Source organism: Eulemur rufifrons, chromosome 5, assembly GCF_041146395.1.
Source record: "Eulemur rufifrons isolate Redbay chromosome 5, OSU_ERuf_1, whole genome shotgun sequence".
NCBI lineage: Eukaryota > Metazoa > Chordata > Mammalia > Primates > Lemuridae > Eulemur > Eulemur rufifrons.
In genome coordinates this window covers 51,009,838-51,033,899 of record NC_090987.1, presented here as the reverse complement: position 1 = coordinate 51,033,899, position 24,062 = coordinate 51,009,838, and the positions used below count along the sequence as shown (strand labels likewise).

Below are 24,062 nucleotides of genomic sequence, written 5' to 3'. Positions count from 1 at the left end.
AGCATACAACCAACACCTCTTCTTTCAATAAGGTAAAACAACTGTTGGAAAAATAGCTTAAATTACTTTGAAACTTTAATTACAGATACTTTTCCACTCAACCTTTCTGAAATGAAAGCTTTGATTCTCTCCTATTTTGCATAGAGGTTGTGAAGGTGGTTCAGCCATGTGTCTTCATATGTACATATCTATACCACGCCTCTTCTTTGTTAATAAAAGGTGCCTGGATCCCAGTCCCAGATCAACTCTGCATCGAATTCCAGCGTATACAACTCAGAGAGTAAAGCAGTTTCAGGAGAGGACAAGATACAACCACAGTAAAATGGCAGGAAAAGCTGTAGCTTGATATTTGTTTCTTCTAAGTTCAACTCAGAAATATAATAAAGAGGAAAAAAATAACAGGCTCTCGCTCCCAGCCCTGCCACCAAACACGCTAGCCCGAAACTTTCTGCCGTCTTAAAGTGCAATTACTGCTGCGAAGTGGCTCAGGCCAGGGATCAGGCTGGACAGAGTTCAAAGCAGAAACTTCAAACACTGGCTGTTCATGACTCAGGGCAGGGAGGGAGGGAGAGGAGAAAGGGAACGACAGTTCTCGGGCATTCAAGTGCATCAAAAGAATCAATGTCCTTTCTTTTGGTAAAGAAAATCTGTAAGTTGTAAGGAATCCTGGCTTGAAAAAATATAACTTTCTAAAAGCTTCTATCTGAGGATGTTCCAATGCAGTAGAGTCAACAGGCAGGCGAGCCCGGCGAGCAGCAGGGCCCGGGGACCGCACGCGGGCGCCCGGCCGTACAGGCGGCCTCCGCTGTCTTCCGAGAGGTCTTCAGCTCTGGGCGAAGAGGAGGCACACTGCACCAGGGGCATCTGGTAGGACGTGGCCCTCTTCTCTGGCCGGTCGGGGCTGGAGCCGTCGCTGGGCCTCTGGCCGTTGAACAGCAGGTAGCGCCCCCGGGCATCCTGCTCCATTTTGAAGATCTCGTACTCCGTGTGAGGTAGTTTGATGCCCAGGGCCACGCAGCCGTTGGTGTGTGTCACATCCTGCTGGACACCCACCTGCCAGGAGCCCTCGGCCCCACACTCATTCCCGTTGAAGACGTTGAGGAGCGAGGCTGTGGCCGCATCCATGGGGGTGACCTTCATGTGATTCACTGCAGAGGAGAGAGGAGAGTGGCGTGACTGAGGGGCTGGCGTGGGGGGCAGACACCCACCCGGCAAACGCAGGCCACGCTCCCTCTCCACAAGGCTTTCTGTTCAAAAGACAAGCCCACCTACGACCCACACACCTGACCACAGTGGCCATCAGAGCATGCTCGGGTGGGAGGAGTCCCGCATGTGGCGGTGCACGGCCGTCACCCCAAACACACCGCAGGGGTGGCCAGAACACGACACTGCTAGGTGTGAACGCCAAGCCCAGACTGCTGGTGGTCGCACTTCTGAGTGTGGGATGAAACTACAGCCCGAGTGTTCCCAAGGAGTTGTATCCGGTGACACTGATGCTTTAAGATTGAAAAAATATTCAGTAGGGGCTGGAATTTTGTTTTTATGAAAAGGTTTTGAGGTTTCTAAAAGTTTTAGTGTCATACACTTATCCTAGTTAACATTGTCACACATTAATACAGGCCCATACAATTGGGTACCTAAAATAAGTTAGGATGCAAGCAAGAAAAATATAAGTAAAGCAATTAAATAAAAAATAAAAATCCCGGGACTTGTAGAGAATTGCTTTGGGAGGCCTTGCCAGGGGACCACATTGCGTGTACGACACGATGAGCTCTGGGGTGGCATCAGATAAAGAGTGTCTTCTCTTGTTAATTTGTCACAAGGCCAGTGTTCCCGGAGCAAAGCTTCCTTCCTGGAAGGAGGGCCGAGAAGCTCTAGGACTCGTCTGGTTGCAGAAGCACTCCATGGCAACCGGGCTGCGTCACGGAATGCCGTCCTGGAGGAGTCACCAGGACTGAGGCCACTCTTTCTTTATATGGCATGACAGGGCTGATGCCGCATTACTAATACAAAGATGCTCAGACTTAGGGGAAAAAACACCTCTAGAAACAGCAACCACAAGACTTCCCTTGCTGACAGCCCGGTGCGGCTCATCCCCGCCCTCCTCAGCACGCAGCCTGGCCCTTCCCTCCCAAAGATGTTCCCACATTCAAGTGTGTCACCACCTCAAGTGCAGGGCAAGCTCGGGGTTGGAAATGACAACTCTAAGCACCGGAGCTGTCACTAACACCTCAAGAGAGCACGTGGCATGCAGGCAATGTGCTGGGATCAGAGGGCAGCTCGGAATCCGCCACAGTTGTACACAAGAAAGAAACCCACAGACTTGAGATTTCACTCGCAGTCACGTCCTCCGTGGGCCGCACCTGACAGCTGCTCACACGCAGGGAGTGGCTCTGCCACCTGGCCCACAAGCCGAGGCTGCCCACCGGGCCCTGGTGCCAGCAGGGAGGAACGCGGGGCACACGGACTGCCTCGAGGCAGAAATGGCCCCCCAGTGTCTTCCCCAGCACCTCAAGCAGGGAAGAGGTCCTTTCCCCCAGGCTCTGCCTCCACAAGAACGTCCCAGAGCTGCCCGCAGGCCGTTGCTGGGATTGGAGGCGGGAGTCCTACCTTTGAACACGAACTCCGTGCCTCCCATGACCCTGGAGGAGAGCACGCCACGGCTGTAGCGGCCGCGGGCGTAGATGGTGAAGGTGGGGTGCTTGCAGACGGGGTCCGAGTAGTGGTAGTAGTGCCCCTCCCAGGTGTTGTTGTTGTCGTGGAAGATGAAGTGGCGGGTGAGGAAGAGGACTTCGGGGCGCACCTCGCAGCGCTGGCTCACCCACTCGCCGTGCAGGCCGATGGTCAGGTCAGCCTTCGGGGGCAGGATGGGCGGGTGGTGCTCATCCGAGCGGTAGATGATCCGACAGGCTATGCAGGCGTGGTCGTGGTGCTGCAGCCAAGACACACACACTCAGAGACCCTGCCTTTCCCCGAGAGCAGTGCACGCATGCGTCGCTGCAGGTGGGTCTCACCGGGCTGGGACTGAGCAAGGCTCCCGGGCCACTGTCACTTAGAACCTGAACACCCAGGAGGCAACTGGAGCCCTGCTCTGGGGCACAGAGAGGAGCGTGTGTGTGTGCACAAGTGCACACCTGTGTCTGCCTGACGGCACAAGCCTGCCTAAATAGCTCAGCTGTGATACGAACTCTCTTTAGGACGCTGTTACGTTTTCAGACCGTATGTGCTGGACACTTGATTTCAAAGAGAATGGCAACACTAAACACCCATCAGGACGGCTACTATCCCAAAACCAAAAAATAACTTGGTGAGGATGTGGAGAAATTGGAATCCTTGCACATTGCTGGAGAAAATGTAAAATGGTCCATCTGTTATGGAAGACAGTATGGTGGTTCCTCAAAAAATTAAACCTAGAATTACCATATGATACGGCAATTCCACTGCTAGATGTACTGTACACCCAAAGAACTGAAAGCGGTGACCCCAACAGATATGTGCACACCCATGTTCATAGCACCATTGTTCACGCTAGCCGGAAGGCAGAAGCAGCTCAGGGGTCCACGGCTGGATGAAAGGGTCTACGAACTGTGGTCTGTCCATGCAATGGAATATGAGTCAGCCTGAGAGAGGAGGGAAATTCTGACACACGCTACAACACGGATGATCCCTGAGACATTGTGCTAAGTGAAATTAGCCAGACACAAAAGGATAACACTGTATGATCCCACTTACACGCGGTACCTGGAGTGATCAAATTCACAGAGAACAAAGTAGACAGGTGGCTGCAGAGGCTGGGGGACGTGGAAAGGGCCATTGGTGTTTCACGGATGCAGAGGTTCAGTTTGGGAAGATGAAAAGTTCTGGAGATGAATGGTGGAGATGATTGCACAACAATGTGAATGTTTAATGCCACAGAACTTAAAAGGGGTTAAAACAGTAAACTTTTATGTTACGTGTATTTTTACAATTAAATGTTTATTTTTAATTAAAAAAAATTACAGGGCTGGGCCTGGTAGCTCACACCTGTAATCCCAGCACTCTGGGAGGTCGAGGCAGGAGGATTGCTTGAGGCCAGGAGTTCGAGACCAGCCTGAGCAAGAACAAGACCCTCCCCCACCCCCATTCTTTACAAAAAATAGAAAAATTAGCCGGGCATGGTGGCATGCGCCTGTAGTCCCAGATACTCAGGAGGCTGAGGCAGGAGGATCACTTGTTGCCCAGGAGTTTGAGGCTGCAGTGAGGTATGATGACGCCACTGCACTCTAACCTGGGTGACAAAACAAGACTCTGTTTCAAAAAAAAAATAGGACAAAGGGCAAAAAGAGCAGCATTCTCATGGCTGTGGATGAAAGGGAGTTGTCCAGTAAAGGCAGGGTCCTTTCAAAGGAGGGTTTGGAGGAGGGGCCCACAGGAAGGTGAGAGCCAGGGACCCCTGCGAGGGAGCTCACCTGCACACCTCCACCAGTGTGTGTCTGCCGCCTCCAGGTCTGGAAGGTTTCTGGGATCTTAATTTGCTTCCTGCTTTCCCAGCCTTAAGCAGTGTAACTGGCACATGCTAGCTACAGCCCTGTCTTTCCGGAGAGCCTCCCTTGCCGAGCGGGTTTTGTGACACTGACGGGCTGGGGATGAGGGCTGTGCAGGTTAGTGGCACAGAAGGGCCCCCTGTGAGGGCGTGCATTTCAGAGACAAAGGCCTTGGCCATGCTGTCTGCCTGAAGGGACGTGAGCTGATATGAAAACCTAGTCTGGAAGTTGGGGTGCTGGCTGTTGAACGCTGCCCACTGCCTCGCTGTCTGACTGAGGTCACAGGACATCTCTGAGCCAGGGTGCCACACCCTGCACGGGGGGGGGGGGGTCACCTCTCTGCTCTTCTCCTCCCACACGGGGGGTGCAAAGCCCACTGGGCTAGCAGAACACTGGCCCCTGGCAGCACGCACCGATCTCATCAGGCGGTGGTGGGGAGGCAGCGGAGTGTAGCTCGGTGTTCGGGGGTGCTTGGTCACCCCAGCCCCATGCCCCCGTGTCCAGGTGCAGCCTCACACCCGCTCTGTGGCTAGGGATGGTGTACGCCTGTTTTCCAGCATTTCTTTCCTCAGGTCAGAGATCCAAGCACCAAGGTCTTTGGGTTTACAGCCCCCACTGAACGTGATTTTGTCGTGGCTGGCGCTGGGCTGAACACTCGGCCTTCTCAGGACGGGGGTCCGGGAGGAGGAGCCAGGGCCTTTCCAGCCGCCCTCTCGCCATTCTCCTCCCCTGAGAGCTAACTTGCGCTGCTGTTGTGTTCATCAGGTGAGTGTAAAGTTGCAATTCATGAAAGAGAATGTTTCCTCTGCTAACATGGTTTGTGGCTTCTAGATGATGGGACCAAACAGCCACAGCCGTGAGATGAAGGCCAAGTCTTTGGTGTCCCAGGCTTGGGGGTGCATTTGTTACCCTGTGGTTTCCTACAGAGGCTCTGGGGCACGCAGAGAAACTGCCCTGCAGCCTGTGCCGCAGCGAGCTGGCCTCTGTCAGCCACAGGAGAGTCGGATAGGGGAGAGCGTCGCACAGGGCTGGGCCTGCGCGTACCTGCCGCACGGAGAGAGACGGCTCCGGCCAGGTCCTGAGGGCCATGGGCCAGCTCCAAGCCACTGCACAGCTGGTGACCTTGGGCAAGTTATTCATTTCTCTCCATTTCAACTTCCTCATTTATACAATGGCGATATTATACTTACTTGTATAACTGCTGCAAGAAATGCAAGGTGGTTCCCACTAGGGGCACCCACTTGGTATAGCAACTAAATAGATGGCCTGTCTGCCACCGGTGTGCCACTGTCTTTTGAATGCACATTAGGGAGAATAAAATACAAATTGAATTAAAAGAAAGCATCACGGATTCAGTAGTTTTCCCATTATGTTTCCTTAGTAAACTATGGGGCAAAGGTTCTAAATTTTTCACCCTGAAAGGTGGTTCTGATATTCAAAATCCAGGATGGAAAGTTAATATGATGTAACATGCCCAGCCCAGGGCTCCGCCACACAGCAAGCTAAACCCCTCAGTGCTCACTGAAATTGTGCCTGTGTCCAGACTGGGGACCTCACCATACACGCTGTGACTGACGCCAGCCCAGAACCTGGATCCAGATCGCTGGGGCTGCATAGACAGCCGTGGTGTCCTCCCGCCACTGCCCATTAACAAAGGCACGGAGGCTTTGCAGGGGTCGTCCCGGCCCAGTGCCAGCATCAACACCACCTACGGGGGAGCCCAGCACAGTGTGGGGGGAGAGAGGGCCGCCAGGAGCACTCACTCAGGGTAGGAAACGCGGAGCCAGACCGTCTCCAAACTGCCCACAGGACCTACGTGCTGCCCCCATTTGGAGCTTGTCGCTGCAATGACATGCTGCTTCCGTGACACTCTGCCCTTCCGCCCACTGGCAGGCACGTCCTCCAAGCCTGAGGGGCGACCCCAACCTCCACAGCCCCCTTCATGCCATTTCCCACAACTGGGTGTGCTATCTGTAATTTGGGAATTTAAAAACATCAATTGTTTTTCATTTCTGGCCATTCTGAGGTGAGAGTCTCAATCCCTGAAAAGTTTGTTTCCCACACAGCAGTATAGATTCAGGATGGGGGCCGGGAGGAAGGGAAATAAGTTAGTTCCAGCACTGGACGCCGCTGGACGCCACGGAGGGTCAACTGCTGTGGTCAGACAAGGTGGAGACCCCAAGGGGAGGCAGGTGGGCGGGCTCTGCCCGGCTGCTCAGAGCAGTGCCAGGCCCAGGGGCGGCGTGAGGCGTCTGCGCCAGGCCAGGAGGAGCTGGCAGCACGTGGTCACTTCAGGTGAATGACAGGCCTGGGCGGAAGTGTGTCTGTTGGGTAGCAGAGGAAGCAGGCCAGGCAGCTTAGGGGGAAGAGGCTTGTTTCCCATCGGCTGGGCCTGTTAGAATTTAGAGTGGGTGCAGGGAGTGGGAAGAGCCTAGCTCTTAGGTACTGGTCTTGCCAAATTCCTAAACTAGTTACTTTAGTTTTGTTGTGGTAAAAAACACATACTGTAGAATTTGCCATCTTTAACCACTTTTAAGTGTACCTACAGCTCAGCGGCATTAGTGCGTCCCCACTGCCGTGCGGCCATCACCACCGTCCACCCCCACAACCTCTTCATCTCCCTCAACTGAAACTCTGTGCCCATGAAAGACTATGCCCCATTCCCCTCCCCCCAGCCCTGGGTAACCGCCATCCTGCTTTCTGTCTCTATGGATGTGACCATTCCAGGAACCTCACCTGAGTGGAATCATACACCACTTGTCCTTTTGTGACGGGCTTATTTCACTTAGCGTAAGTTCCTCAAACTTCATCCTTGGTGTAGCATGTGTCAGAATTTCCATTTTTTTAAAGCTAGACTAATATTCCATTGCATGTATACATCACATTTTGTTTACCCATTTATCTGTCAATAGATACTTAGGTTGCTTCTGCCTTTTGGCTACTGTGAACAATGCTGCTATGACCAGGGGTGTACACATACCTGTTCAAGTTCCTGCTTTTAATTCTTTTGGGTATATACCCAGAAATGGAACAGCTGTAACATATAATAATCCTATATTTAATTTTTTTGAGGAACCACCATACCATTTTTTACAGTGGCTGCACCATTTCACATTTCTACCAGTAATGCACAAGGGTTCCAATTTCTCCACATCCTTACCAACACTAGGTATTTTCTGGTTTTGTTTAGGTTTTTTTTTTTTTTTGTTATTGTTGTTTTTGTAATAGCCATCCTAATGGGTGACTTGGTATCCCACTGTGGTTTTGATTTACATTTCCCCAATGATTAGCGATGCTGAACATCTTTTTATGTGCTTATTGGCTGGCCGTTTGAAAATCTTCTTTAGAGAAATGTCTGTTCGAGCCCTTCACCTATTTTTAAATCATTTTGTTGTTGTTGAGTTGACTAGTTACTTTTTGAAACAACTCTTTAGCTGTCATTAAAGCTAACCCAAAGATGTCATAAACAAGGGAAGTATTCTGGCCTCTTTGTAGCTTCTGTCAACAAGGGAACAGTTTTAGCCATGGATGTATAAGGAGACAGCTCTGTTTTGTAGACAGGTTTAAGAAAAATCACTAGTACTCCTAATTCTCACAATCTTTGTCTTGATTCAAAATTACAGGTACGACTACAAGGAAATAGAAATTCAGCCTATATATTGTACTGGCTCTAATGTTTCTCTTTTCTAAGATGCTTTTCTTAAGTAGTATCCTTCCAAGATGAGTATATGGAAAGAGAATTACATGTAGAGTTTTTAAACGTGAAGAGCATTGTGTGCTATGCAGGATCACACTCGCTTTACTAAAATCCCCTCTGTCTCTTTAGATCCCTGTTCTACACGTGGTTCTTACTTGGGAAGTGTCCTTCCCCTGCCTCAGCAACTTGCCGCCCTCCCCCCAAATCTTAGCAAGGGCAATGTAAAGTCAGAGCTCCGTACACAGATTTTAGGTCAAAGCGGAGGGACCAGAAAGTGTTTCCTTGTTGCTGTTCTTCACACTTTAATTCAAAAGGGGGAGGGGAGAAAAAAGATCCCCATGCAATTAATCTCAGAAAAGAAGAAACAATCAAGCTTATTCTAAAAATGAAAAATAAACCTTACACTTTATAAGCAAGCAATGTTCTCCGCAAAAAGTGGGGTTGTGCCTACTCTGCCCTCGGATTCCTGCCCGGCTCCCTGGTAACTGCAGCTTGTGTCTGCAGGACGTTTGAGTCTGGCGGGGCTTGAGTCCATGATCTCCCTAAGCTTCCCCCCTCCTAAAAAGACCATGGGTACATCTTACAGATGAGGCAACCAAGGCCCAGGGAGAGAAAATAACTGGGCTCAGATGACTTTACAAACCCAAAGTAGAATCAGGACCCTAACTTGGTCTCAGGACTAGGTGAGTGCCACCTCCTGGCCCTGGGCTGTCCCTCTCTGCTGGGGTCCTGCAAAGAACAGACAGTCCCCATCCAAGACTTCAGCCCCAGGACAAGGTCTTCTCTGGTCGATGACTGATGGGGATCCTCCCGCTTTCTCCTGTCCCTACCAATATTTATTTCTGGAGAGTCAGTTCAACAACATTTGCTGACAGTATCCACTTGTTTTCACTGTCTTCCTAGAATGGAAGAAATTACTGGATATGATCTTGTTGTGAATAGATCAAGTAAGGAAGCAGCCTGGATAAAGCACGAAGGCTTCAAAAGCAGTATGTCTTGGGCTAAAAGTTTTGTTCAAGGAGGAGGAGAAATGGGAACAGATGATGGAAACTTCTCTTTGTTCCCTGAGACAAAAAAAACACATGAATGTTTCTCAGAAAGAAACCTGCTGTGGCCAATGGTCCATGTTAAAAGCTTTCTTTAGAAGCACAATTTTCATGTGTTGATTAAATTTCTGCTGTAGACAATCTGGCAGGTAGACCCTTCCCAGGTCTTCTCCACGGCATTGGAAGTTCTTCGAGGCCAAGACTGGGTGCCATGACATCCAGGAGAGAGCCGCACAGGCGGTGGATATGGTAGGGGCTCCTGGCTGACAGACTGACGGACAGAAAGCAGTTGCTGCACACTGGACGAGACGCATTCATCACAAATGACAAGTGCTCATACACTTTGTGGGAGGGACCTCAGGGTGCTTTTCTGATCTGGGATTCTAGGAACTTATGAACTCAGGCTCATTTTGGTGACTTAGAAGGATGTCAGTGATTCCACTTGCAGAACGGGTTAGGGTGAGTAGCTATGGCCACGTACATTGTATCCCTTTAACTGTAGCTTTGGGTAAAGGCTACCCATGGGGGCTGGCTGTCTACCCTGCTGGAATGGACTGAATGTTTGTGTCCCCTCAAAATTCATGTTGAAGTCCTAACTCCAAAGGTGAGGGAATTAGGAAGTGGGCCTTTGGGAGGTGACTCAGTCATGAGGGTAGAGCCCTCGTGAATGGGATTCGTGCCCTTATAAAAGAGGTGTGAGAGCTGTCTGGCTCTCTCCCCACCACACGAGGACACAGTGAGAAGTCAGCAGTCTACTGCCTAGAACAGGGCCCTGACCAGAATCCCACCATGCCGGCGCCTTGAACTCCGGCTTCCAGCCTCCAGAGCTGTAAGAAATAAGTGGCTGTTGTTTCTGAGTTCCTTGGTCTACGGTGCTTTGTTACGGCAGCCCAGGCTGAGACACCTGCTCCTAGCACACAGGGGCGGCACCACAGTGCACAGACTCAGTGCAGCCCGGTCACCCTGCCGGGAGGGGGGCACATGCGCAGGGCACACGGCACTCAGAGGGACATGGAGAGCCTCGGGGACACACTGCACAGCAACCCACAGCCAGATACAGACACCCAGGAAAGGGCCTGGGCCAGGAGAAAAGTAACTGATGGCCCCCAGGTCTGCAGTCGGCCACCGAAGCTCAGGGGAGCAAAACTCAACCAAATACTCTCGTGTGTCCTGGAGTTCAGAAGGGGCACTAGGTGGGTCCCCTGGAGCCACAGTATATCTCTAGAAATGGGCTTTCTGTGACGTTTAGAATCTAAGAAATGAACTAACAAAGGCCTTTCCTGTTTTAGGAAACATCAGTGATCACACAAAAGATCATCTTGCTTCCTGCTTGCTTCCTGCTTGCTTCCTGCTTGCCTCGACGTATACATGACTACAGACCCAACAGCTAAATAAAAAGGACCGCAAGAAGCTGGTTTTTTAGGAGAAATGACTTTAAGAATGGTTTCCAAAGAGAATTTTTATTTATTTTTGCTTGTTTGATTGCTTCTTCCACTCCTATGCATTTCGGTTCATTTAAATAATTAAAGTAGACTAATTTAAATAATTAAATTAAATCTGCTATAAATCCAGCAGCGCCCTGGCCTGGCCCATCCCCCTCCTTTCTCCCTGCAGGGAGCTGACACTCCCAAAGGTGGGACTTAGAGCGTACTTTTCAAATGGCTGATTTCCTGCGTTTGCAGGCCTTCGTTGCGTCCTCTCAGTTTTCTTGCCTTTTAAGGGACGAAATGTTTACCACTTGCATTGTCCCTGACAACAGATATTTCCTGGTCCTCCAGCTCCTTAAATAAAGCAACCTTGCCTGCCTGTTTATCTGCTGAAATACTCTGGAATCAAGAAATATCATGAGCTGTTTCTGCAATAAAACTGTATGCCAGCAGCCGTGTAGGCCGGCAATCGTCAAACCTTGGCCCAAATAAAATGTCCACAAAAGTAACCCTTTCCGGGTCAAGACCCCTTCATCTGACCCCAACTTCCAGCTCCATTTTTCCATAGAATGTGCAACATTTGCTGCCTTAGAGTGAACACCTGGGCTCTGGTGAGTGATCACAGTTTTCTTCTGGGGTCCTCCTTCACATGGGACTGGCTTCTGAAACTGTTTTAGGTCATGCCTCTTTGAACTTCTGGTCCTCTGCCACCTCTTTCATCTCCCATCACCTCTGCAAATCCCTCTGCCCTCCCTACACAGGCAGAAAGAGAAGGGGCATGGAATTCTTCTGCAAGCACCTGGCCCTGTCCACACTCTAGCGACCCCCCTCACCCAGCCATCCAGGAACTGAGCCAAGCACATGCGGAAGGGGACCCCTCCCTGCTGCAGAGCCATCTCCTGCAGCTGGGCTGAAAAGTCCACTGTCCAAGGCCACTTGACCCACCGTCCCTCTGGTGTCACAGCTATCAGGAAGTCTCACAGTTAACACAGACTCTAAAGGCTCTGCAAGGCAAGCTACCTCAAAAACATACTGGTTCACAGCTTAGAGGCTCCTACGGATTTCAAGAGAGAAAGTGCAGGAAGATATTCCTCTTCCACAGTGCTCACTCCAAAACCTGGTGCTTTTTTCCTCCCATGTGCAGCTCCCCTGCCGAACATGTGCAGGGCAGAATATTTAACATACATAGCTCGGGGAAAGCTGTCTGGTTTTCAGACAGCCACTTTGATTTACAACCCTGTGGTTAAATCAGTGCAGGATTTTGGAGAAAGACCAATTCCATTTGCTTACAAGTCTGATCCTGAGGCGCTGGCGCTTCTAACGACCCTGGCAATCATTTGCTTTTAATAACCATTTGATGCCATCACTGAAAGAATGAACCTGGCTGCCACCCCTCCGACTGCCCGGTTCTGAGGAATCTAGGCAGAGGGTAATGGCTGCCCTGATGCTAAACTCAATTCAGGCAAAGGATCTTCTTTCAGGGTTATTTTAAGCTGTCTTGATTTTTTTTTTTTTTTTAATGAAGAGTAGCCAGTTCCATCCTGAAAGAACCCTCCCAGCACACCTGAAGCTCTTCAAACATAATTTATTTGCCAAAGGACTGTGAACCTCACAGCAAAGCTGCATAAAGCTTAAAAAAACAAGTTGACTTAAAGTTTCTATTTTTATACGGTGTTCTGTTTCTAGAGGGGCTGAGACTCGTGGTTTCAAACTCAATTTAGCATTTAGACTAATTTTCAGCCAGGTCTCTATGGACCAGCAATTAGGGAAGGCGAAGAGTTCAAAGGAGGAGGTTCCGGCCTCTCCCAGGCAGCCTGTGCGGTCTTTGGAGACGCTCTCCCCGCCCTTGTTCCTGTCCCGGCCGGGCGGCCACAGCCAGATCAGACAACCTGCTCCTGCAGGGCCCTCGTGGGCACGCAGCAACCGGGCTCTGCAGTGCCCAGCGTCTGCAAAGACACCCACAGCCAAGTGCATTTATTCCCGCTCTCAGCTGTCCTGGGGAAGGATCTAAAAACTTCCTGAAGACTCCACTGCATACTGCAGGCCAAGAGGTACAAGGCGAGGGACAACAAGAGAAGAATGGGCCCTTTCAGCTCCCAGAGCCACGCAGCCTTCGACTGACCCACCCCCCCAGCCATCCCCCCCGGGCAGCAGGCGGGCTCTGGAAGCCTGGGTCCTCCTCCCAGCTGGGCCAGCACCTCCATCTGTGGCCACAGCAACCCTCTGAGCCTCAGAGTCCTAGCTGGCTTTTGTTTTTTCAATTTAATTTTGTGTGGTTATTGTGTTTAGGTAATGTAAGCTCACAGCACAAAATGTAAGAGGTACAAAAAGTGAAAAGTCCATACAGTTCCCTTAGAGGCAATCAGGAAGAACCTTCCAGAAATATGACTCCTTTGGAGGCTCATCTTCTTCTTCTTCTTTAATAGTTTTATACAAATGGCACCATATTATTTATGCTATTCTGTACCTTTCTTTTTCTTTTCCCCACTTAACAGTATGTCCTGGATAATATCCAAGGTCCTAAGGTTCTTTCCACCCTTAGCAGTTCTGGAATCAGGGAATCAGGTCTAGACTTTAAAGAATCTACTTCTTAACAATATGGGTAAATGTTCCCACAACTGTATTAGCAGAGGAGAGAGGAGCAATGGGGGGAAATGTTTTATGGTAGGTACCATCAAACACTGATATCCCCTGGTCAACCAGCATTCTCATTCCTCTACTCTGCTAGCCATCGGCTCAGAAGGGCGACTTACTCCAGGCTGCAGGAGACAGGAGCTTTGGTGAGGGCCCCTTTCCAGATGCCAGACAGCATTCTGCACATTAACCCCATTGATTCTTATATTTTTACCATTTTATAGAAAAAAATAAAACGAAGGTTCCAATAGGTCAGATAACTACCAATGCCACATGGCTGATGACAGCAAAAGAATTGGATTCCAGGATTGGCTACCATTTCCAAAGCCCATATGCTTGCCAATTTATCTAGACAATGTTAAAAAAAATATATAAAAAGTTCAACTTTACAAGTGCCATCCTTAATTCCCACGCCAGTATTTAATATAACTTTCACTTTCAAGACATTTTCCCTCCGGGAGCCACAGACAGGCTCTGTTTAGACAGAGGGACACTAACCAGAATGAAAAGTCCTTCCTCCTGGACTAGGGGGTGGAAGAGAGAATCACCCAGCGAGCCTTGGGAATGTCACTTTGACCTGTCAGAACGTCACAGGAAGTTGAGAGGAGGGCGACAGAGGTCAGAAAAGAAACGTGGTTATGGCTAATCCCTTTGCCCCCAGTACTAAAAAGAGCTTAAGAGATCAAAGAGCCCACGCAGGTGCACGAGGGCGAGGAAATGGAACCAGAACCCAGGTGAGCGCCAAGGACCAGCCCAAGGTCAGGTATGGAGCTGACAGCCGGCCCTGCCTCTGCCCGGCACGTTCCCTGGCCGCACCTGCCCCTCGCTCAGAGCTGGCTCCCCTCTCCCGCTTTTTGGGGTTTCGCCGCTCATTAGTGTCTCTGTTGGAGGGTGAGCAGCGGACAAGAAAGGTATTGCTATTTAGCAGATTTTCACAAACGCTAGGCTGGGACACTCTTGGCTAAGGTGGTTTCTGGATTATCTCTGGCCCGATTTATTCACGACATCTATACCTGTCTCTCATCACTGAGATCATCTGAAAGTCGGCTAGACCGTACTCAGAAAAAGCCAAATGTGAGTGTGAAAATCTCCTTTCCCTGCTCAAACCAGAGACTCCAAAGAAGAGCTATGTAGCTCCAGTGCTCAGCACTGCCTCTGGATACTGTGACCAACTGGAAAGGTCCCAAAACGTCAGCAGAAGCACAGGTTTCCTACCCACTCTCCCATGGGACCCACTGATGCCTCGCCCAGGTGTCACCCTGGGGGGGCAGATGCTCCTCTGGATGCCTTTGTTGGAGACTCAACATGCTGAAGGGGCAGAGCTGTGGGCCCCTTTCCCTGTCGCCTGTTCTAGCAGACCCTCTGGGACCCCAACAGCTGCCACAGTCGAGTGGCATTAGGGGCGCCCCTCACTCCCTGCCCTGACTCACCTTGCCCTCTTCATGCCTCTGAAACTTCAAGGGCAGGACAAAGTGAGCCCAGTGGCATCCCCAGTCCCCACGAGACACCTGTGCAGCCACAGGGCAGGGAGTGTGGGTCTGAGGGCATGGGTCCCACGGGGTTCACGTCCACACGGGGCCACGTGAGAGTTGGCGGGACTGCACTCAGAGACCGCACGCCCTACCAGGTGCAGCCAGAGGAGGCAGCCCCCGCCCAGCGGGCTTCCGCAGCGGGTATCTCCTAATTATCGCAAGGGCTACCTTCATTGCTCGAGCTCACAACAGCATGGACACAAATAGATAGCGGTGAGCACTCTCTGGCATAGGAGTGCCCTGCGATATCTCCACCAGTCACCAGTAACATCAGAGGGAACAAACGAAGAAACCACCAAACAAAAGTCAGGCGGGCTCTGCGATTAAAGCCTCTGTGCTAGAGAACGTTCCCCAAAGCCGGTTAGGACAGATGAGGACCCTCCGGAGAGCGCTGCCCAGCCACCCACGGCAGACAGGGCGCCCTGCTCGACTGACCAGGAACCCCCCCACCCCCCGCGGCGACTTCACAGGCTTCTGCGGTGACGATCGAGTTACACGCGGACATACATTCTGAGCTTGTGGGAAGGAAATGCCTTGTGAATTCCAAATATAATTACTGGAATATCATTCAAGAACAGAACATTGTAAGGTTTAATTGTTTCCTGCCCTCCTCAGTCCCCGATCACAGTGGCTTTACATTTCTCGCAGTAAAATGGAAAGAACGAGGCTCACGGGCACCCGAACTCACTACGATCCCCCTCGGACGCCGCCTCCGCCCCCAGGGCACTGGGAAGACTGAGGACCGTGACCCAGGTGACATCTCTGTGGTCTAAGCCCGCGGGAATCCCACTGTCCCCTCACCCTCTCTGTCCCGCCTGCAGTCCCTGCAATTGTTCCTTATCTTTTCTGAGTGTGGCTGTAGTGTCTCCACATGTCCTTCATGCTTTCCTCTCGAATCACAGAGGGGCTTCCCAGGATGCGACAGCGGAAGGCGGCTTAGGCGTAGGACAACCGGGGCCACATCCCAAAGCAGGTTGGTGGTAGACCTGGTCTCCTGGAGCTAGTGCCCCCAACTAGCCTTCCATAGCTCCTCCACTCACAGCAGCCCCCCTCAGCCTGCCCCTGTGAGACACGGAATTCTCCCTTTCACAGGTCCCCTCCCCCCCGTGACACCCATTTTACTTAAGAGGAGAAGGCAGGGTCTGAGGGCAGTGGCGGAAACCGGTACCTTGGCATTTTGCAGCGGGGGCTGGTAACTGGACGGCCGGTAGAACATCCTCTGGGTGGCGTCGGTGTGAATGTCGCCAAGGAAGAGCTCCTCGACAAGGTGGTCCAGGTTGTGGTGCAGGTACTGCTTCTCCACCCGGATGAGCTGGAGCTCGTGCATGGCAAAGCTCACGGCCTTGGTGCACTCGCAGCCGTTCTCCTCCCGCCACAGGTCGTAGGCCACGTCCTGCACCCAGGGGCCGCCGGCTTCGAGGAAGCCCGGGCAGGTGCGGTTCACCAGCTGGCCGAGCTTCTCGGCCACCGCCTCCGTGTGGCAGATAACCTGGACGTTGTGCAGCTGGTAGTCGGCTTCGGTGCCCCCTCGGATGATCCAGGAGGCCTGGCGGAGGCGGATCTTGCCCCGGACGATGAGCGTGTGGGTGGGGTTTGTGCACCGGTTGCTGCCATAATAAAACTGGTAGGCCTTGAAGGTGTTGTTGTGGTAGAATCTGTAAGACCTTGTGATGAACTCTGGGCCTGACCTCACTTCACAGCTGAAGAAGAAAAGGGGAAAGAAAGACCTTTTTAAGCCAAAGACATGAGGAAGAGATTTATTATAGTGTTAAGAAATTACAGAAATAATAACTGACTATGGGCCAGACACTGTCATAGGCCCTTATAGATACCAATCCACTGAATCCTCACAACGTAGGAGGGAGGTGGTATTACCACCCACACTTTACAGATGGGGACACAGAGGCACAAGGTTAAGGAACATGTCCAAGGTCATACAACCTGCAAGTATCAGAGCCAGACCGAGCATCCAGGTTGTCTGGCTCGGCTGACGACCTCCTACTCACTCTATTCTGAAAAGTCTTCCATTCCTTTCATGAACAGGCCAGGAGAGCAGACACCTGCTGTCCTCACCTCCACGTGTGGGCCTGGCGTACATAGAAATTTCTTTCTTTCTGGATAGGGAAGAGGAGTGTAGTGTTGGCCTATAAAAGAAGTTCCCCTATGCTAATTCAAAACCCACTCACTTCCTGAACACTTTCATGGGCCTTGTCTAGAGTAAGCAGGTGCAGAATGTATGTCATCCTGAAATGGAATCCAGTCACCTGGTGGCACATGGAAACTTGCCCTCTTATCCATTCAAAATTAATTTTCCCTCTAGCAGAAAAATAAAGGGATAATTAAGTGAAAGCAAAGCTAACCCAATAGCAGAAATCAGGGTTTCTTCTGTTTGTGCTGGTTGACACTGTAGCTTTAGAGCAATGCTAGAGTCCTAAGCCAGAAGCACTAAGGCTGGGTCTACACAGCACGATGGGAGTGGCTTTTACTGCAGGGCGTCCTCACACCACTCTAATGTCATCGGTTCATACATAACCAGCAGAGTCCGTACGGGGGAAGGGAGGAGGAGTTCTTCAAGCACTGTTCAAAGAATCTGTCCATAAACTTTCGTTAGATCCTCGTCTCAGTTACGCCATGACTTTCACCTCAATTTTGGCCTTCTAACTCTGCTCCTGTCTACAGCTTTAACACAGATTCTGGTTTGAGCTGACTTTGTGTTACTAAATCAGGCAGTCAGGCTAAAATTCCAAACACAGTAGGGTCTCAAAATTGCTAACATTTTAATTTTTTAGTCAACAGGCTGGTGAAAGACATGTACTACTTTGAAGCGGGTACCTGTCGCTAGGTAAAGTTTGACGACTGATGTCAAATATTAATAACATCCTATGAACATAAAGCACTCAGCAGTACTTGGAGCATCCGTAATCTGAGAAAAAGGAGACAAAACACCCCAGATTTCTCCCCGAAGGCAAGAGAAGTTTACCGTAACCAGTGATTCATGTCAGCTGAGGTTTAGAAAAGAAGATCCCATATTTTTAATTTTTTATCTAAATATCAACAACCTGTTTCTTCTGCCTCCCACGTACAGTGGATCTCAGGTCCAGCTACTTCTCAATCACCCCTGCGCTCCTCCTCCCTAAGCCTCTGTCCTCTCCAGCCAGAACAGTTGCAGCAGTCTTTTAACTGGTTATCCCCAAATCACTTTTTCTCCCATCCATTTGCCATGAAGCAGCCAGAGTGCCCTTTCATAAAGTTGGACTATGTTTTAAGCATGGCCCCTGCTCAAGACCCTTCCATGACTTCCCAGTCCTCTTGGATTAGAAGGAGACCTGGTCTGCAAAGAGCAGCTCAGCTCCTCTGGCGGTCCTCCCTCCTTTACTGCACCCTGGCCACAGGGCTCTCCAACACCCCTCCACCAATCTAGCCCTGCCTCTGCTGGCTCTGCTAGATACAAAGCTCCTCCCGCAGCCTTTGCACAGACAACGATGTCTCAGCTCAAGGGTCCTCTTCTTTAGTAGACTTTCTGGGCCCCACCCTGATCCTAAAATAGGGTCCCTTGGCATTCTCCTTTAGCATCTGTTGCCCACCAACCCCCTTCATAGCACTATGTGTGTTTGCTTGTAAAATCCCTGAAGCTAAGGACCATGTCTGTTTTGTCCACTGCTATATATATACACACAAAACCTAGACTAGTGCTTGGCACACAGTAGGCACTCAATAAATATTTGTTGAATAAAACAATAAATAATTTTATAGAACATAATGTTAAGATTGTTTACACAAATTATTTATCACATGGTTATTTTGAAAGACCTCATGTTTTAGAAAAAAAAATTCTGGTTTTTCATTACATTATAAAATTTCTTTTTTCTCTTCTCCATATTCATTTGATCACTCCCCACGGGACTTGGAGGCTGCTATCCATATCCCCGGAATAGTGCACAGGGAGGAGTGATCAGATCCCAGAGTTAGTCTTGTTAATTCTCAACAATTTAATGGGTAGGAAAAAAAAAATCACAGATCTGCCTCTAGGTTATTTTTAAAAGCTCTAATGGAAGATAAGCCAGAGCTCAAACTGGGATAAATCTCAGCTTCACAGCATGGAAAAGAATCCAAGAACTACACCCTGGCTAGTAGAGGTAGCTTTTAACTTACTCTTAGAACCCTGGAGCCGTATATTAAATTACCAGAATATGGCTAGAATATTTAGCCCATAAGAAGCTTGCAAGTCATGTTTCAGCATTGGTGAAATGCAGACTCTTAATTTCACTTGCTAATGGTTTCTTTTTATACGCAAGTGGTCCCATAGAGTTCAGTAAACAAGGATCTATTCACTCATACTGTGTGGTTAACAGAGGTACAATATAATCTCTGCCTTAGCATAAGATTTCTACAGTACTTAGCTCTGTTTCTTAACCAACCATAATTTTAAAGAGTGGTTTAGTTCTTAGTTAGAACTTAGACAACACCTAAATCACTGTAGATTATATCAAATCTCTATGCATCTGGAACCCATAAGAAGGGTCTTCCATGGAAGTGTGCTCTCTGGTCCCTCCCAGACGCCCCCTGCCCTTGCTGCTCTTACCCCGTGGAGACCCAGTGGCCCTCAATCGTAGGCGGCATCTGCACAGTGATCCGTGCACCATTGTGGAGATGTTTCAGCATGTGATGGCACTGTGACTCCTTGAAAGCCCTCCAGGCACTTTTCTCTAAGGACCTAGGATGGGATCTGCTGTCCGGATGAAGGAGGGCAGAACCCTCTCCCAGCCCTAAAAAACAAAACAAAACAAAACAAAACAGCAGAAAGTTAGCCAAGAGAAGAACTAGCAGCAGATGTGAATCAGGCCAAACAACTGCCTCTGCAGCAGGCAATGGCTGCAGGTGGGAGATACTCATTTACTCTACCAGGTTTTATCACTGTGCACGCTTTCATAGGGTACACATTTCAAAGTAGGAACTGTCTTTGGAGATCATTTCCCTGGTGAGAAAACTGAGGTCCTCGGAAATAATGACCATACTTTGCTTGAGGTCACTTAGTTCCTGACAAAGCCAGAGCTCAAAGCCATGCATCTATGGAACAGCAAAGAAGGTCTTGCATCTAAATGAGTACTTGCATGGTGTGGGCAGGTAAATGGAACAGGTGTTGTAGCAGAGAGAAATGGACATAGACATGTTCTGGAGTCACCAAAGAGGAGGAGGTGGGGTTGAAGGGAGGGTTGAGAAAGGGGACTTCATGAGGGTGGATGTGCAAAATGACACATTTAGGTGAGGAAAGGAAAGAGCAAGGAGACCAGCCTTGGTAAAAATGCAGCCTGGACAGAATGGAAGGAAAAAGGCCAAGTGCATAGTTCAGAAGACTCCCAGCTGGGACGTGCTCCCTGGATTGGCTCCCATCGGCCCACACCAAGTCATGCATCCTCTGGTTCTTAGTCTCCAAACGGATGCCCTCTGTGGGGCTGCTCACCAGGGGTGCGAGCCATATACCCTCCTGTAGTGGGGGAGCATGTGACCTTCCCTCCCATTATCTTCTAAGTCCAGCCCTTCACCCCCCAAAATCCAGAAACATGCTAAACATACAATATAAAGTTTTAAATTAAGAATAACTGTAAGCTGATTGCATATTTTTATTTCCCAGGGGTAAAGGAACACTAGCACTGAGTTTATCTTCAGTATAATTAGTTTAGTTTGGCCAAAACCTACCAGCCTAATGTTCAGAATAAAGTAATAAAAATGAATGGAGTTATAATATGAAAGCCCACTGTCTCCTTTGAGATTCACTCCTGAAATGATTAATAAATCATAGGTTTTTATGGTGGACCTACTACGTATTCAGCACTGTATTAACAACAAAGACACTAGACAAATGTATAAAATTTTTAAAAATACACAAAATAAATAAAATGCACCTATTATAATATTGCTTATAAGAAGGCAATTACATATTTTTTAATGACCACCCAAGTAACTTCACAGAGAAACCGTGGTTTATGAGATCATTTGAAAATGAAAAGTTAGACCCAGAATATAGTGACTTGCATCAACATGATGAAAATCTACCTGGATAAACTCAGGCCTGCAGGTTGATAACATTCAAATATCTTTAAAATATTCAGATATTTGCCATCATGTGGCCAAAATATTCAGAGGATCAAACAAATTTTCAGGAAACGTCTTGGCATTGAGAAGACAGAAGTTTCTATATCCGAACTCTCAGGTTTTTGCTCTAAGTAAAATGCTGGCTTTGGGATGGAACAACAGGTTCTGGTTGTTCTTGCAGATCTTACATGCAATGAAGGTCAATGAGGCAAAGATACCTAACGGCATTATTTAGCCAACTAAAAACTATGGAAAGAGATTTTAGACACAGAGGACTGTGCCATGTTCACATTAAATTCAACCTCACCATTTAGCCAAGTCCGCTGGTTCTGGCCCAGGCTAGAATAAGGGAAACTCTAAAATGAAAAATCTGTCTGGTGGTGTCATTATTCAAGGTCACGGCTACTAAGTGAGGGTCCCGTTCCTGAGGCCTCTATTTCCACTGAGGGAAGGCGTCTCCTCTAGAGTGGTCCTCCTGGGCAATCCCTCCTCTCCCTCAATCACCCCTCCCCAGGTGAAGCAGTATGAGTCACAGAGAAATGCAGAAGCAACCACGCTTGACTCAGTCATTTTTCTTTCTCTTTCCAAACCAGCCTATTTACAAATATTAAATACATGCATTCTTATCAGGTCCCCCCATACAGTGAGGGCCTGGCCTCCCAGTTGTTCAGCTGTGACACTGGGCCAGGTGGAAAGTTTGACACACTCAGGTGACCTGTTAGCACTCCTATCATGGACACACATCAACACTGTGTCTTCTGATCGAGGATCACTATTCTAATGTTTTAATCTCCATTTGCCTGACTCTGGTATTGATGTCTCGGGTGGTTCTGAACTAGAGGTGGGGAGAGGGGAACTCTTCCTTGCACTTCCGCCAACCCTAATAGTTGCAATTGTCTCTATGACTGTAACCATTTCCTCCATGTCCCTGTTAGGCAATCAAGGAATGGAAACACAGTACAACCTGCTGCTGTCTGATAGGTGGATGGAGTGATCAATTATGGCTAACTTAAAATAGATTTTAATTAAAGCCACCAGGTACTGGAAGTTGGGGGGAGATTCTGCTTTAAATAGGGCACTAAGCATTCAGTAAAGAAGCCATCATCTCACTATCGACTAAGCTGTGTTCTAAAACTTGATTTGTAAACCCCTTTACACCCTGCTAACGTTTTCCCATAAAGACAATAAAAGCCAGGAGAGTAGTGGATGTGGAAATCCCTAGAGCTAGACTGTTTGGGTTTGAAACTGGATCTGCCACTTGAAGGATTTCATCAAACTCAACATCAATGATTACTCAGATGTACCATGATTTTATCATCAGTAACAAAAACATCTGCATTTAAACGATGACACAATGCCTTAACAACAGTCGTGACATATCCGGGAATTGTTCACATCAGCCTCCGATGGCTCTGACGTTTCTTTTATCTATTCAGAGAAATCTGGTCATTTCTCTTGCCTTCCATGGCACTGCTTCACATGGGACAGGTCATCGTTTGCTCTGCACATATCTCAGTAACAAAACACAAACACTGCCTACTTTTTTGTGCAGGTATCACCCTTTCCAAGTAATTGATGCTGCATGAGAAAATATGGAATTGAGGTTATTCTTCCAGTGACAAATCTTTGCTTCACTGATGTCCCTCCACTGCTCTGTTACAAGATCTGTCTGATTTTCACGGTGACTTTTCTTTCCAGTGCTGATATACAGTATAATTTATAAGTAAGTTATGGAGAAGAAACCAAGCATGCTGACTTCAAAGTTTACTCTCTTGATTTTCAAAACCAGACTATGTGCAACTAAATTCAAGATATGAGTACCAAGGATGCACATAAATGAAGTGACATGAAGACAACATGAGCATCTGTGTCCAGGGTCACACAGGCAAAAGGCTATGTCCCCCCCATGAGTCCTGCCTGCAGGCTGCCAGGGACTAGAAACCCAAGGCACCAAGAAAGGTACACCCACTGCAAAGATCTCAGGAAAAAAAATGGGTAACTTGCAATCAACAACACACACTATTAGCATTGTGACCTAAAAAAAATTACTTAACCTCTCCAAGCCACAGGCTCCTCATCTGTAATGAGGGGATAAAGCATCACCCAGCTGGTCTTAAGGTTGGCCTCAGTTCAGCACAGCGCCTTTCATTCCATGTTAGCTGCTATTATTTGAAGTAATAACAAGGCTCGTAGAGCACCCTCAAAAAGTCCCTTCTAACTAACAGAACAGTTAAAATAATGGTGAAAGTCACCCAGAGTCAGGTGTCACTCTGAGCTCTGGAGGACAAAGTGCTTGGAATAGAGACACAGGGGCTCCCAAGCAAAGTTCAACAACGACCCTTGATGAAGAAGACAGTGGGGCCCAAAGTGCCGGGCTCTGTGTTTGTCAGTTTAACAAATACCTCTTAACTATGACTTTGTATATTTTAGGGGCCAGAAGTATAAAGACAAAGATTTCTTGAGCTTAAGGCTCTCAAGGTCTCATCGGCCTGGATGTCAAAGGACAAGAACAGGATGATGAAGGAGGGCTCTGGGAAGGAGGCTGGGAGTTCAAAGGCAGAGGCAAGGGAGTGTTGGTTAGCGTCCGTGGGGGTCATTCGTGAGACTACAGTCGCACAGTTTTGCCTTTTAACCAGTGGTGGAAGAACGGCGAATATGCCAGTCATTGGAAAGCAGGAAGAAATGAACATTAAATTGCTTAGGGTTTCTAGAGACAAATTTCCATTTTGCTACTGGTCTTACTGCAATGAGCAAAGCTCAGGAAGCTGGCGAGGCTGTCGGCGCAGCAAGAGCACCCACATGGGTGGCCAGAGAACGCCACAGGCTGTGCAGTTCACAAGCACATGGTGATTCAGGGCTCACTCTACAGTGCTATTATGTTTTTAGGACAGAAAAATTGGATTGGTATTTATTTATTTTTTATCTTTTCCCTGAAGTATCCATCACTTTGATTACTCCTAAAGAGCAAAATTAAATGGGTCAAGTGAAAGGAGGAGTAGTCATAAAGCAGGAGAAACTGTGTCTCAGGCCCTCAGTCAACCATTGTGCATGGTCTCCAGTATCTCCTCGACTCATCTTGACGTGGTGAATGTGTACGGCCTTCTCGAGAG

The 24,062-nt window shown here is 48.9% G+C and overlaps 1 protein-coding gene across 1 annotated transcript; it reads right to left on the bottom strand.

Moving 5' to 3' along the window:
- Nucleotides 1-699: 699 nt before the first annotated feature.
- APCDD1 (APC down-regulated 1) lies at nucleotides 700-19,536 on the bottom strand. Its single transcript, XM_069468277.1, has 4 exons — nucleotides 19,442-19,536; nucleotides 16,028-16,559; nucleotides 2,611-2,932; nucleotides 700-1,148 (listed from the first exon to the last, which is right to left on the bottom strand). The coding sequence occupies exons 1-4, from the start codon at nucleotides 19,519-19,521 to the stop codon at nucleotides 700-702; spliced, it is 1,383 nt and encodes a 460-aa protein (XP_069324378.1). The 5' UTR covers nucleotides 19,522-19,536.
- Between the last annotated feature and the right edge of the window lie 4,526 nt (nucleotides 19,537-24,062).

Bases quoted from the DNA above. Each gene is read 5' to 3' on its own strand.
- APCDD1 (XM_069468277.1), bottom strand. From the start codon at position 19,521: ATGCTGAAACATCTCCACAATGGTGCACGGATCACTGTGCAGATGCCG. The intron at 16,560-19,441 runs GTAAGAGCAGCA...TTTCTTCTTCAG, and splicing joins GGCCACTGGGTCTCCACGGG to CTGTGAAGTGAGGTCAGGCC. The intron at 1,149-2,610 runs GTAGGACTCCCG...TCTCCTCTGCAG, and splicing joins CACGGAGTTCGTGTTCAAAG to TGAATCACATGAAGGTCACC.